This window comes from Mytilus edulis, chromosome 3 (genome assembly GCF_963676685.1).
Source record: "Mytilus edulis chromosome 3, xbMytEdul2.2, whole genome shotgun sequence".
Lineage (NCBI taxonomy): Eukaryota > Metazoa > Mollusca > Bivalvia > Mytilida > Mytilidae > Mytilus > Mytilus edulis.
Genome location: NC_092346.1, coordinates 59,041,759 through 59,056,783, shown reverse-complemented (window position 1 = coordinate 59,056,783; position 15,025 = coordinate 59,041,759). Strand labels below are relative to the sequence as shown.

At 32.5% G+C, this 15,025-nt stretch overlaps 2 protein-coding genes across 4 annotated transcripts in view; one reads left to right on the top strand and one right to left on the bottom strand.

Moving 5' to 3' along the window:
- LOC139514411 (polyribonucleotide nucleotidyltransferase 1, mitochondrial-like) overlaps positions 1-6,071 on the bottom strand; it is a 50,114-nt gene extending 44,043 nt beyond the window's left edge. Inside the window, exon 1 of one of the 2 annotated variants that reach the window (XM_071303614.1) lies at positions 5,878-6,071. In XM_071303614.1, coding sequence (XP_071159715.1) covers positions 5,878-6,035 — 158 coding nt within the window. In that variant the 5' untranslated portion in view covers positions 6,036-6,071. The remainder of the gene's footprint in view (positions 1-5,877) is intronic. The other variant, XM_071303613.1, reaches the window with a different exon arrangement.
- Positions 6,072-6,104: 33 nt separating this feature from the next.
- Positions 6,105-15,025, top strand: part of LOC139514408 (kinetochore-associated protein 1-like) — a 65,605-nt gene continuing 56,684 nt past the window's right edge. For both annotated transcript variants that reach the window (XM_071303598.1, XM_071303597.1), the window contains exons 1-5: positions 6,105-6,195; positions 9,470-9,605; positions 11,468-11,582; positions 14,399-14,514; positions 14,842-14,908. In XM_071303598.1, coding sequence (XP_071159699.1) covers positions 9,480-9,605; positions 11,468-11,582; positions 14,399-14,514; positions 14,842-14,908 — 424 coding nt within the window. In that variant the 5' untranslated portion in view covers positions 6,105-6,195; positions 9,470-9,479. The remainder of the gene's footprint in view (positions 6,196-9,469; positions 9,606-11,467; positions 11,583-14,398; positions 14,515-14,841; positions 14,909-15,025) is intronic.

Here is a 15,025-nt window from a genome sequence, read left to right as displayed (position 1 = left end):
AAAATACACATTCCAAAAAATAAAATAACAAAACTCCAAGAAAAATTAAAAACGAAAAAAAAAACCTTATCAAATGACAAAATCAAAAGCTGAAAAACATCAAAAGAATGATAAACAGCTGTCATATTCTTGACTTGGTACATACACTACATGTAGTATAGTGTACTCTGCGTGGTGTAAATGTGTTACTTGTTTGCTCATCAAGTCGGACAAACCTTGCAAACTGTTAACCCGAATAATTCAGTCGTTATATTCCGCTTACTACATTAAGTAAGTAGGAGAGATCGATTACGGGGCTGGACTGAATTATTCGGGTTAGCAAACTGTATGCAAAATTTCACAAATTTCAACATTCTGTCATTTGTGAAAAATTATTTATATAACAAATCTTGAGATCATATATGCATTCTTTATATAAGTAAAACAACTGCGAAATTTAAAAGTTCCAGCTTGAAATTCAACCTGTATCAGATGTAAGCCGGAGTCTGTACTCTGTGTGCCTTTGTATTTTATCAAAATGCCTAATCCAGCAACCTGTCATGAAACAAAAAAGAAACTCCAGACGATATGCGTACCTATGATATGAGTAGTAACACCAGGTACATAGTTTTAAAGCTGAAGCAAAACTACTGTAGTCCTAAATAATTAGCCATATATACTAAGTGTGAGATTAACGGTCGAACGGACAAATGTAAAACAATATGATGATAGTACATGCTAGATATAAGTAATTTGGTGACAATGCATATTTTTACTACACATACTCAAAATTTTCCAACGTTTACTAAAACTACAAATAAGAAGTGTAAAGATACTATTCCAATTAGCATTGGTCACGATTTTCTTGATGTCTTCAAGGTGTTGATGTCAGTTAATTAATGCCCAGGTGTCGCTATATTATAAATTGCATGTCACATATCTCCATTTATCATTCTATCAGCCAACTTTTGTACAAATAACATGTACATGTACACAAATATTTTTTTTTTATTTGTACTTGTACTTTTACAAATAAAGTCTCATGTTACCCCACTTCCAAAATGAGCAAGCGGTAACGTAGATATTTAGTTTTGCGTAACTGTTCAATTTTGGTCTTCCTCACGTTCTTCGTTTAAACTTTGTTGAATTTTTTGAAAAAATTAGATGCAATGATTTAAATTTTAACAACTAAAGTTCCAAGTGACGTCCGGGGTGTAAATTGTAGGATTTATTGCTTTGATTATTGGTTGGTTAACGTCCAGTGGAAAATATTTCATGCATGTTCAGGACAAGAACAAGTTAACAATAAATACAATAGGTAGGTTTTTCAATAGAGGCAGGGCATCCGCGATGATGGTCGGGAAAACTTTAACTGACGCTATACATGTATATATATACTTGTATACTTGTTCTAAAAACTAATTTTAAAAGAGAAACTTTCCGGGCCTTTTCCGACGCCTAGTATGCGAGTAATATGGCCCTCCGAGCCCTAAAAAGTAACTTTGTTAATTTTCTTTCAGTCGTTTTGTCTCCCAACTTGTACATGTACATTATTTCCAACTCAAAACTTTAAAAAAAAAACACCAAATACCCATGCAAGTGTAAATTAACACGAATATAAAATCTAAATGATTTCAAGATCTAGCTTTTTTACAGTCTCTTGCCGTTTGAATAATAAAAAGTCAGCCGTTTGCATGTAAATTTCGAGAAAAAAATTATAAAGGAATCAGGGAACACGGAACCGGTCTGACTACAGCCAGCCCCAACTATCACCTTGCGTTTGTAGACGCAAATGGATACTCGTGGCTGGCTTTATTCAGACTGTAACGGAACCTGAATTTTGTTATTTTATTTCTGCCAAATCAAGTGCCCATGTATTTCTCTGCCTTCGTTAACTTTCTAATGCTTCATTCCGATGTTGCTGTCCGTCCTGAGTAGACGTGGTTTATACGATTACAAAGCTGGCACTGTATTTCAAATTATTTCCAAAACTATATTTAATTTACTCTGTACAGACCACCAATGAATTTCAGAGACTGTTTACACATGGAACACAGGAAAAGTTATTCGGCTAAATAACCACTTTTTTACATTCCATACAAACCAACTATTTTCTGTATGATTTTCAACGACTGCTTGTATTGTGCTTTCCCCCCTTATTATATCCGTATTCTCATCCAAATAAATTTCAATTTTGTCCGAGCGGTGTTTTTGATGACCATTTTAAAACGAATTAATAGTTGTAAAATTCCCCGTTTTTTCACACATCATCCTAAGCTTCTATAAATTAGATTTCTACTTTCAAAACAAAATTTCATGGGCATACAGCGTGAATCATGAATAAGTCAGGGATGGGCATGATTACTGACAAATGTAATCGATTAATAATCGATTACATGAAGGATTTTTGTGCAATCGATTAATAATCAATTACTCAAATTTTAGTATGTAATCGATTACAATCGATTACTTTATCAAAAATAATTACATTACTTTTCGATTACTGTCAATTACATGCTTCAACATTTCAACAAAAAAATAACATGAGTAAAACACAATTATATTGCTCAACATTTGTATAGTGGAAATTAAGAACTTTACCAAATGCATCATTTAAAACATTGTTTCTAAATTATAAGTTAATAGCTCTTTTTTTAGATCAAATCTCTTTATGAAGATTAGAAATATTCAAAAAATCTTGAAATTTTGACTTTCAACATAAATGAAAGATGTCATCGCATTTCAACAATCACTTATTCATAACTTATTGTTTTTCAAAAAATTTGCTTTCTTACTGACTTACGGTTGCTTTTTTGTTTTTACTCTATAAAACAATTATATTTTAGCACAGTTAATTATAATGTTTAAGGAAATATAAAAAAAAAAGTAGAATAATTAATTTAAGTTCAGCTAATTTTTAAGATCAAAATTTATTTTTATAATGACATGCATGATTTAAACCTTTAGTTTGGATAACCACCCTAATTACAGATTATTTAACTGCTACTGGAGTACAATTTATAACCTGGGGCTAAATTTCCTTCTTAATTAGACATAAGATAATTGAAATAAAAACAAAATATGTTTGTTATTAATTAGAAGACTTTGATCATCTAATTAGTAAAGGCAAGAATGTTGTTAAGATTTGTTAACTTCTCCAATCAAATTATATACAAAATATATTTATAGTGTCAAAGGGATACATGTATCTATTTCAAAAAAAGAATTGCAATGCATTGCCATTGGTTCATTGTTAAAAGTATGTTTTGTTCTTTTTTAATTTAATTTATATACATGTATATCATAACATTTAAGAAATCAACTGTTTATCTAATCTAAGTTTTTAATTTCAACACGGATTGAAAATGATGTTTTAAGGAAAAATAATACAAATAACGCTTACTACTTTTAAAAATGTAGTACAGAACTTAAAGAAAGACAGACACATTTCCTATTTAAGATCTATTTTATTATTTCAAATCTATTTTCTTATTTTAATATTAAAGCTCTTGAATTATTGACAAGCACATACATCCATTTGTTTCAAAAGCTAGATATATAAAGTAAATTTAGGTAGGGGATCAGGGCTTCCAAAAAATATTTGAGCCAGCCGGACATTTCATATCTGATCCCGATTTTAATCCCTTAAGACTCAGTCACAAAAGGCAATTATGGTAATCAGATGGCCATTCCAATGATTGACATTACATTAAAAAAAAAACGATTTTAAACTTTACTTTGATATGAATTTGATGTTAGGATGTTACTATTAAATTGGCAGTGCATCATTCAAAGTGTGCACATCAGCGTGCTCATATCTGCCATAGACTTTTTATTTGTGCAAAATGACATTGTCAAAAACTACTTTCGTTTTCAACCGGATGTTGACTTGACAATGGTAAAACATGGACCATAAACGGATACGTAAAATCCGTGTATTTTTACAAAGCACGACTGAGAGAAGAAGCTCTTTCCATGTTATTTTTTCAACAAAATACTTGAATTGAACGTTAGATACAGGTATCATTGATTATTTTAGCATTTTTGAAGAAATGTAGGATGCATTATTAAATTTCCCACCTGTGCACATGCGCACACGTGTTCTAGTTCATACGACATAGTTCTGACGATTTTTTATCTAAAACCTTAAAATTTTTCATCAAATCATTTTGATAAACTAATTTCTAATAATTTTAATCTTTAGAACGAAATCAATTAGATACAAACCGCTGAAATGTAAGAAAATATTTGTGATTAAACCGATCAATTTATACGATGTCCGGTACTGATCATAGTTCACCTGTCACCTGAACAGGTAGATTTCAGCTGTCCAACTACTAATTAGCCTTGATTAAAATTAGAAAGTATTGAAGTGGGTGTTGTTTTGATAGTAATTAATCATCATGTCACATTTATGACCGGAAACGTGTTGATGTTAAAGGCAAAAGGTTGGGTCAAAAAGATCGTGAATTATGTAAAAATGACCGAAAAAGCCTTGAAAAATAAAAAGTATATGACCGTTTCATGCTTTGCCCAGCCGGACTTTTACCGGACATTATACAAATGACCAGAATATATGACCGTTTTGGAAGCCCTGTAGGGGATCTGGTTGCTCATAATGCAGCTTGAGACAATAGATGCAAATAAGGCAGTTGCTTTAATAACTCGCAATTATTGTTGATGCATAATATTTTATCTGTACTACAAAGTGATAACATACATATTTTCCTCTGAAATAGGTTATTTTTCATCATACTATTTTACTAAAGTAATCGAAATGTAATCGAAAAGTAATCGATGATTACATCCAAATTTTTGCTGTAATCGATTAAATTACGATTACATGTAATCGAAAATGTCTTCGATTACAGATTACTGTCGATAACTTGAAAAAATGTAATCAATTACAATCGATTACGATTACAGATTACGATTACCCCATCCCTGGAATAAGTACTTATAGCAAAAATAAACCAAGGTTTACTTTTATATGTTATTTGGATGGAGAGTTGTCTCATTGGCACTCACACCACATCTTCCTATATCTATACCAAGAATAAAAATAAAGTGATAAAACTGTGTCTGTTATGTATAAGAACATATATAGATAAACGTGCAGATGCTTAAATATCAAAGAAACAGAATATTTAAAAAGTAAAGTAATACTTTTTAAAGATTAACAATGAGCAGAATGATTGCCGGAAAGCGATAAAACAATCTATGTCAAATAACCGCTACCTATTGCATCAAAACTCTCGGCACTCTGCATCTAGGAAAAGTTACCGTTAAAAATGCCACACAAAACCCGCTCGTTGGCCCACTTTCTGTTTCTTTTCTTAACATGTTTGAATTAAAAAAAAAAAATCATACAGACTCTGTCCCCTTTCACAAGTAATGCCTTCCTATATCTATACCAAGAATAAAAATAAAGTGATAAAACTGTGTCTGTTATGTATAAGAACATATATAGATAAACGTGCAGATGCTTAAATATCAAAGAAACAGAATATTTAAAAAGTAAAGTAATACTTTTTAAAGATTAACAATGAGCAGAATGATTGCCGGAAAGCGATAAAACAATCTATGTCAAATAACCGCTACGTATTGCATCAAAACTCTCGGCACTCTGCATCTAGGAAAAGTTACCGTTAAAAATGCCACACAAAACCCGCTCGTTGGCCCACTTTCTGTTTCTTTTCTTAACATGTTTGAATTAAAAAAAAAAAATCATACAGACTCTGTCCCCTTTCACAAGTAATGCCTGCCTCATATTAAAATATTATATAAAATTAAATGGAAAGTATTAATTATTTTTGATTTATTTTAGGGGGTTGTCCATTATTTGAGAGTGAATTATTTAGCATTATGCAAGACGTTGCAATCTAATTAGTAATTTACCTATTTCCCACATCAAATTTTACATTACGAACTGATTCTTCATTTCCCCATGAACTTTTCTGCACCTCATGACACAACTGTCCTATGCGCTTTAAATGTTTTTGCATTAAAAATAGATGATTCTTTACAGTCCATGTTTGTTTCAAGGGCGCAGCCATCTTTTATTCGTAGTTGATTGGATAAATCTAGAGGAAATCCGGATTAATCTACTCATTCCCGGCTCAGATTGTTACTGTTTCTACTTATCAAATTTTACAGGCACCAGATTAATTGGCGCAATCTTTGAAGTTGAAGAATACAGAATACGTTGTGTCAGAGGTATATAATCGTAAATTATGAGTTACAGTAATCCAACCAAATAAATCATGCAAAAAAAAACGTTTTATAGATATTAAGGGAACTACCATTTTTCGAGTCCCACCGATAAGAAGATGTCAAACTTTTGCAGTTTTGTGAATGAATTAAAAAAAATAATTTGATAAATCATTTGAATTTCCTGTTCAAACATTTGGAAGGTAACTCAATTTTAAACAATTTGTATGAATTACTTTCTGTTTCATATCTGTGCATTAAAATTAAAATAGCCTTGCCAGACGTCATAATTTGGACTACCCCAAAACATGTTTCCTACGGTAGTCTAAAATCGGTCATCTTGTCAGTTCGTTAGGTATTTGTGTTTGAACTTAACACACTGGGAAACTACGCATTGACGTCACTGAACTTAGCAAACATGGGAAACTACGCGTAGAAAAACAGTGCAGAATACGTTTTTTCTGCACTTTTGAAAAAAAAAACATTTTTAAAGATAAGTTTTCATTGTTGTTCTCAATTATTGCTAAAAAATGCCAATTTTCTAATGCCTGTTTCAATCCTGACTTCCGAATGTCTAAAAACATTCTAGAACTTCACAAAATCCCACTTCCGGCCTCCATTGCTTTAAGTACATTCCATTCAGCGTCATCAGTCTTGTGGCAGGCAATACAGGTCAAGCAAATCGTATTTTTAGGAATTTTAAAATGACATGCTCCTTATGTCTTTCGCGATTTTCCCCGCGAAAAAAGCCCAACCAAAATGAAAGGAAAACTATATGAAAAAACGATGTCCATGCCATAAAAGAGGGACGAAAGATACCAAAGGGACAGTCAAACTCATAATTCTAAAACAAACTGACAACGCCATGGCTAAAAATGAAAAAGACAAACAGAAAAACAATAGTACACATGACACAACATAGAAAACTAAAGAATAAACAACAAGAACCCCACCAAAAACTAGGGGTGATCTCAGGTGCTCCGGAAGGGTAAGCAGATCCTGCTCCACATGTGGCACCCGTCGTGTTGCTTATGTGATTACAAATCCGGTAAATAGACTAATTCGGTAGGTCACATTTATGAAAGGGAAGGGGATTGTAGTTACGACGTAAGGAACATATCCGATATCATTTGTGAAACGGTTATTCCATAACGGTCAACCAACTCGTGATGGCGTCCGTAAAATTTACGAAGGGATGATTTCAACTTCACCATATGCAACTCTTGGCTTAATAGCTTCCTTGTGAGCAGTAACCCTCCATAATTTTGTACAGGAATATAGAGAAGGTTAATAAAAAACAATTTACATTATTTTTCATAGAATTTTTTTTTTATTCATTTTAAAAAGATCGATATTCTGACCATCATGACTGTAGGTAAATATTCATACAAAATTCCATTGATGTCGAAAGGGATGGCAAAAAATGAGGTTTCCTATTAAATAAAACCCAAAAGTATTGCAAACTATTTTAAAGCAATATCCCACAAAGAAATAACGTAATTGCCGTAGGCTGAAAAATCCCCTAATTGACAGTAGAGCAATTTGATTGGGTAGAACGAATTGACATCACAGGATTTTGACGCCATTGAAATTTGATTGTTAACAAACAAGGTCAGAAGGTTCAGTATGGGACAGCATCGTACACTGAGTTACTAAGAAACAATTATGAGTAACCAAGCTTGACAATGCACGGTAATAAAAAATGAAAGCTAAGTCTACAGAAAAAATAAGAAAAAAATTGCCTTAGGATAACGACTTATCAACACACCTGGATTCGCTCACATTCACGTTCATACATACACCTTATTGCTATTTGTCCGCCATTACTGGATATCGCACAGGTCCCCGTAAAATTTTGACGTCATAAAACAAAATATCTGATGCCACAATGGAAAAGTGATTGTTGTTGACGTCAAAAGTTCAAGCGGCCGGGTCAGCCGGAATTAGCGATAAGGTGTATTGAAGGGACAACTAAAAGTGTTTGATAAATGATAAAGAAAGAAAAGTCAAATACAAGATAAAATGTGGCTGGAACATGCTCTACTTAAACCACATGCTAACTAAAACCCGCATTGAGTAATAAGGGGAGGAAAATCTATTACAAGGCATTATCATTTATGTAAAATGAGAGTTGCCTCGTATTGTACAAAATTGATGCAGGACACGATGGCCATACTGCCATGACGTCCATAGAATGTATGGCTTGTCAGTGCTTGTTGTCTAAACTATGATTATCCTAAAAAAAAAAGAAGACAACTCTGAATGTCTACATGTAAAATGTATCTGACTATCAATAAGTCAAACAACAACTCAACTCTGGGAAATAATAAAAGGAGAGATTTGACTATATAATTGATTTATTGAGTGTCTCCTAAGTTAAAGAAAACTAGGACTGTTTCTGAAGAGAGGTTTTACCAATAATAAGTTAAATAGGAAAGTCAACTCAGAATAAGTTTATTGGGAGATCTTTGATGCCTGTTTTGAAGAATACATTGATTTCCTGCAAACTTCAAAAAATCCATAGGAACCTAAGAATTGGTAGATATTACCAGAGAACTCTATTTTATATGATGTAATACTGCTTTTATTGATAATAAAGACTATAACTTTGACATGCATGTGTATAAGTCATTTTTACTCAATAAATGTACATGTATAGAGCTATCTACCAGGCCTGTAGCCAGGAATTTCCAAGGAGGGGGTTCGTTGGACTCATGAACTCGACTTTAACAGTCACAATTTGAATGTTGACTTTAACAGTGCTTATTTGATTTCAAGGGGGGGGGGGGGGTTCGGACAGGGGGGGGTTCTGGCTACGGGTATGTCTACCTTTTGAATAATTACATCTTCCATATTGTTATACTAGGACCTTGCATATAAGACACAACAATCAAATTCCTCAACTTAAATTGTACTTTTATTGTGTGAAAATTATGTATCTTTCAAAATTAGTCTTAATTATCTCACAAAGCAGAAATAATACTACATGTATAATATACAATTAAGTTTGACGAAAAATGTAAAAATATAACTTTATTTATAATCATTTGAATAGTCCAAATTCACTTTTGATAAATTGTCTAGGTTGTAAATCACTTTGTTTACAGTGACTTTTACAAAGACGGCCTGAGCCGTCTTTATAGATTGTCTGTGTTTCTAAGTTGTCTTCAAGCTGAGTTGTCCCATATTCACACCAGTAATCACAAACTGATTAAAAACCTGAAAACTGCTTAATATTACCTGAAAAAACTTTATTTTTACAATTTTTTTGTACTTGCAGATCATTAATAATGCCGTGGGACTTGATAGCCACAGATTTTAATGGTGAGGAAACCATTAATTTTGGACCAAGACAAGAATCTGGCATTGCATTGTATCAAGTGGAAACCTTAGCTACAATATCATCTAGTGATAAGGTACAATGAAACACTTTTATAAAATTTTGTATCCATGATGTGTAGAGTGGGGTACTCATTTTCGCCATATCTTTCCATGTTTTCTACAGTTTATGTTGAGGTCTATATGTTTTTGAAGTAAACTGATATTTCTATATGAAGATAACTTCAAATGCAAAATATTCCTAAGCTTGAAAACGTGTTTGTTTGAAAATAATTACCTGAAAAGTTAGATTAAAAGGTGTTTGAAATTTCTTGATGTTTTGTCCAAGGGGGACACATATTCGCCGTTTTTACACATCTATTTGAAACCAAATAACTGCAGCTTTAACAATATTTATCAAATCAATATCATTATAGATGAATAGCAGACCTTTCAAAGGTTTTAAGAACTGAAATTAAGGGCAATTAGTGCAAAAAAATAACTAAGAAATACTTCTTTGAAATCGTGTTTTTCATTCTGACAGGAAATTGGCCGAAATCGTTGTCCGTTTTTCAGTCTTTTGTGGTAAGTGCTGCAATTTTGCCTCAGTTTAAAAAAATAATCATATTTGTTATAAAAATATAAATTACCGCCATATTTCTTCCATTTCTGCCATCCTTTGAAGCTTTTACACCTCAAAATCATAAAACGGCAAAATTGTGTCCCCGGCGAATATGAGTGCCCCACTCTAACATTGTAGTTTCAAAATCTGAAAGAATTATGTTAATCTTGAGGATATGTATACCTGACCAATATTAATGATATACATGTACCCCAATCAGACATTTAAAATTTGAACTGCTGATCAAAACAAGTTAAGATGATGTTATTAATTTCCCCCATTGAACATATTGAATTTGAAAGATAACAAATAGGATTCCATCAGCACCCAGTAATGATAATACATATATAATAGAATAAGCTTTGTTTCTTTATGCATAAAATGCATTCCTGATTACCTGTATCAGGTATGCCCAAGACAAAAAGTAAGTTACCTAAAACATAAAATGTTCTTTGTGGTCACAGGATCAATAGAAATGATGTACCACATTGATTGTTCTTGACTATAGTTATAAATGTATATTAATGTTTCAGGATAAGTTGCATCAGCAGTGTGAAGGAAGTATTTCCATATCAACCTGGTGAACCCAACATTTTTGTGAGGATTTCACAAACATACCTGTCGCAACCCCAACTTATTCGATAAAACTTATGACACATGATCAAGCACAATAATTATCAGTGATTTTTTGGGATGAATTGGTATCACATTTATAAGTTGATACCTTATACTAAGAGATATCTTTTTTTTTTAACTTTTGATTTTTTTATTTCCAACAATTACAACATATACATGATATACATACAATATAACACATGTAAGATAAATACAATGTCATTTTTATAAATAAATCTTAATTGGAAATATTTTACATTTTCCATTGAAAAGATAAAGAAATAAAAAAAAAATAAAGAAGGAAAACAAAAAACAAAAACAAAACACAAAAGGATTATCCAGTTACATCCCTATCAATATTTTAAATATCACATAATTATGTTGAAAAAAAAATTGAAAATTTACGACACATATTTCTTTCGTAACAGCCATCAACACCGATCAAGTACATAACATGACAATAATATTTTCTTTAAAAAAGATTATAATTAAGTAGTCATAAGTAATTGTAACAACAACAAAAAAGACATTAGCTGGTATTCAATAACAGTTTTTCAAAAACATTCCATACATTGTCAAATTCAGTTACTAAGAGATATCTTGGTAAATTGGTATATCAATATATTTTCTAATTGTTGTTTCAGGACCAGTTGATACCTTGTACTAAATTCACTGTTTCTTGGTAAATTGGTATCAGGTTATATCTTCTAATTGTTGTTATAGGACCAGTTGATACCTTGTACCACAGTAACTGTTCTTGGTGAATTGGCATGTATAGCTGTTCAAGAACATCTAGCTTTGTTTAAAGACTGTCAGCGGATTGCATCAATTGGATTGGGTTGGTAATTTAACCAAAAAAAATCAAAAGAATTTGTATTCCTATTCCCATCAAATTGATTTCTTTATCTTGTCATTTTGAATAATGACAAAATGATAATCATGTTTCATACATTGTTATTTATATTTTTACAGAGATGCATTAGGATGATACTGGGGTTCAATATATTATTAAGTCTCCCAAACAAAGTTTGGAGACTTATTGTTTTTGGTCAGTTCTTATTATTTTTATTATTCTTCTTCCTCTTCCTCTTCCTCTTCCTCTTCCTCTTCCTCTTCCGCCACTTTAAAAAATGAACTTGTCCGCAGCGTTTCTCCAAAACCGCTTGTCAGATTGACTTAGGATTTCGTAAAATGGTAGACTAATATGTCTAGGTGAGCCATCAATCTTTCGTTTGTGCATTGGGGTCTATTAAGGGCTATTTTGGGGGGTAGAAAGAAGGGGAGGTTTTACTATAGAACCCTATGGGATTTTATTTTCTAAAAATTTCAAATGAATATAACTTGAAAACTGTAAGTGGTAGATACATGCAGTCTTCAGAAATGATTATAGGACAATAAAACAAATCACATGAAATATAGGGGGAGTCCCTGGGAGTTCATCCCCACCCCCTTCAATTTGAGAATATGCTTATGGGTGCAATCAACAGTTTTTTACGTGACGTCATTCTGTAACAGGGCATGTAATAGTGGACCCATCATGCAGAAGTCAGATATTCATAGTTATATAGATATCTATACATCAATGGAAAGATAATTCTATGAACTTTCTGAATAAATAAAAAAAAATCCAACATCTCTTGTTTAAACATGCAAATTGGTACAAGTTATCAGCTGGAAATTAGGCATTTTCCCACTAAAAAACCTTAAAAACAGACCACCTTTGGACACACGGATCAGTAACCTGTGCATATATTTGAGATTTCTTATAATATGCATTTCGAAGAGCTTATCCGGCTGATTTAAGAAATGTAGTTTCAGCCTACGTTCGCCTGCTCCGAAAGGAGCTATCTTACCTGACAAATCAAAGTGCTTTTTGCAACAGGTGAAAATCAGCTGTTTATGGAGTTGCCTCCCATATAGTAGGAAGTCACAAAAACATTTTTTTTTTTTTAAATCTTGACAAAAGTGGCATTTTAATTGAACTTCAATATATGTTTTTCACATTGAACATAAAAAACAATCAACTTTTTCATTTAGTGGTATATAAATAGCAGGGAATTCCATCAGTATGTAAATCTCACTGGGGAAATACCCCTAGTTTTTAGTACGAAACTGTTTATAGCACCCTATATCTTGTAACCCATCCAGATCTCCACCCCTAAACCATATATATTCCTGATTGGGACAATAAAACAAATCAAATGCAATTAAAGGGAGGTCCCCGGGGGTCATCCCCACCCCGTTCAATTTCATAATGTGCTATTATCTTGTAAATGGTCCAGATCCCCACCCCTAAACCATATATATTCTTGTAGGGGACAATAAAACAAATGAAATGAAGTTAAAGGGAAGTCCCTGGGGGGTCACCCCACCCCCTCTTGTTTGAAAACTTGTAAACGGTCAACATCCCCACCCCTAAACCATATATATTCTTGTAGGGGACAATAAAACAAATGAAATGAAATAAGAGGGAAGTCCCTAGGGGGTCACCCCACCCCCTCTTGTTTGAAAACTTGTAAACGGTCAACATCCCCACCCCTAAACCATACATATTCTTGTATGGGACAATAAAACAAATCACATGAAATTAAATGGAAGTTCCTGGGGGTCACCCCCACCCCATTCAATTTGAGAATGTACTATTATCTTTTAAGCGGTCCAGATCCCCACCCCTAAACCATATATATTCTTGTAGGGGACAATAAAACAAATGAAATGAAATAAAAGGGAAGTCTGGAGGGGGTCACCCCACCCCCTCTTGTTTGAAAACTTGTGAACGGTCAACATCCCCACCCCTAAACCATATATATTCTTGTAGGGGACAATAAAACAAATGAAATGAAATTAAAGGGAAGTTCCTGGGGGTCGCCCCACCCTGTTCAATTTGAGAATGTGCTATTATCTTGTAAACGGTCCAGATCCCCACCCTAAAACCATATATATTCTTGTAGGGGACAATAAAACAAATCAAATGAAATGTAGGTAACTTCCCTGGGGGGTCACCACCACCCCCTCCTGTTTGAATACTTGTAAATGGTGGAAGCCATATATATCGTAAGCCATATATATTCTTGGGACAAAAAATCAAATCAAATGAACATATGAATGGCGAGTTATGGGAGCTTTGTTTGGGAGACTTCGTAACAGCATCCTGTTACAATTACTTCTTGTTGTAAATTGTTATTCAGTTTTATATATGACAGCCTTGGCAGTTACATGTTAGCTTGCTGCCATTGAGTGCAAAAGGTCGTAGGTTTGGTCACAGGTCAAGTTAACCCATAAAGTTGTTAGTGTCACTTAACTACATATATTTTATGTGTTTCATGTTGATGGTATGTCAAAATATCTACAAGAATAAATCAATGGTGAAGTTCTTGAGAACAGAGTGATTGTATTAAAAGATAATCTTGAAGTAAACAAAATCAAATTTCAAATTTAAGAAAGAACTAAATAAATAGCATAACTTACAAAATTTCAGTTTGGTTTTGCTGCATAACTTAATAAGTATTCTGAAATTTGACACTTATTTGTATGCATTTTCCCCTTCAATTGCAAAAATTATTCCCATGTTTTAGTCTGTTATGTCCAAATCCCAATAATAAATGCACATAATAATTTTTGAATTGATAAATAAAGGTTTTTTCTGCATTGTAGATGGTGTTATTGATTGTATAGAATGGAGTTCTGATGGTTCTATGTTAATGGTCGGAGACAGTACAGGAAAACTTTCACTTTTAGATACTGACACTGGAGATATTCTCTTCTCATTTGTAAGTACTTTGAAAAGTCTATGGAAAATAACAAACACCTGATTTATTACAAACAAACAAACAAAAAACACATGACACAGAACAACCAACAAAAACCAATGAATTACATGCTCATAACATTTTTATACCAGCACATTTATGATATTCTTCCTTCATACTTAATTTGAAATGTTTGTAAAATTAAAAATCCAATTTTCTAAGAAGTGACCATAAAGGGGGATTTGCATATTTATTATTGATAAAAGTGTTTTGTAAATATGATATCAATGAATTTTTCCTTCCCAATTTATTACAATGTTAAAGATAGGTATGCTGTATTAATTGCAGAAAGTTGTTCCTGAAGGATGCAGTTTGAAAACTTTCAAAAGAATTCTGTTCAGTACAAAATCAGATGGTAAGAACCATAAATATAGAAGGTCTATTGTATTTATGATATATATGAATAAAGAAACAACAATTTTAGAAATCCCTATACTGTGAATTTCTCTACCTTCTATATTCAAATATTATT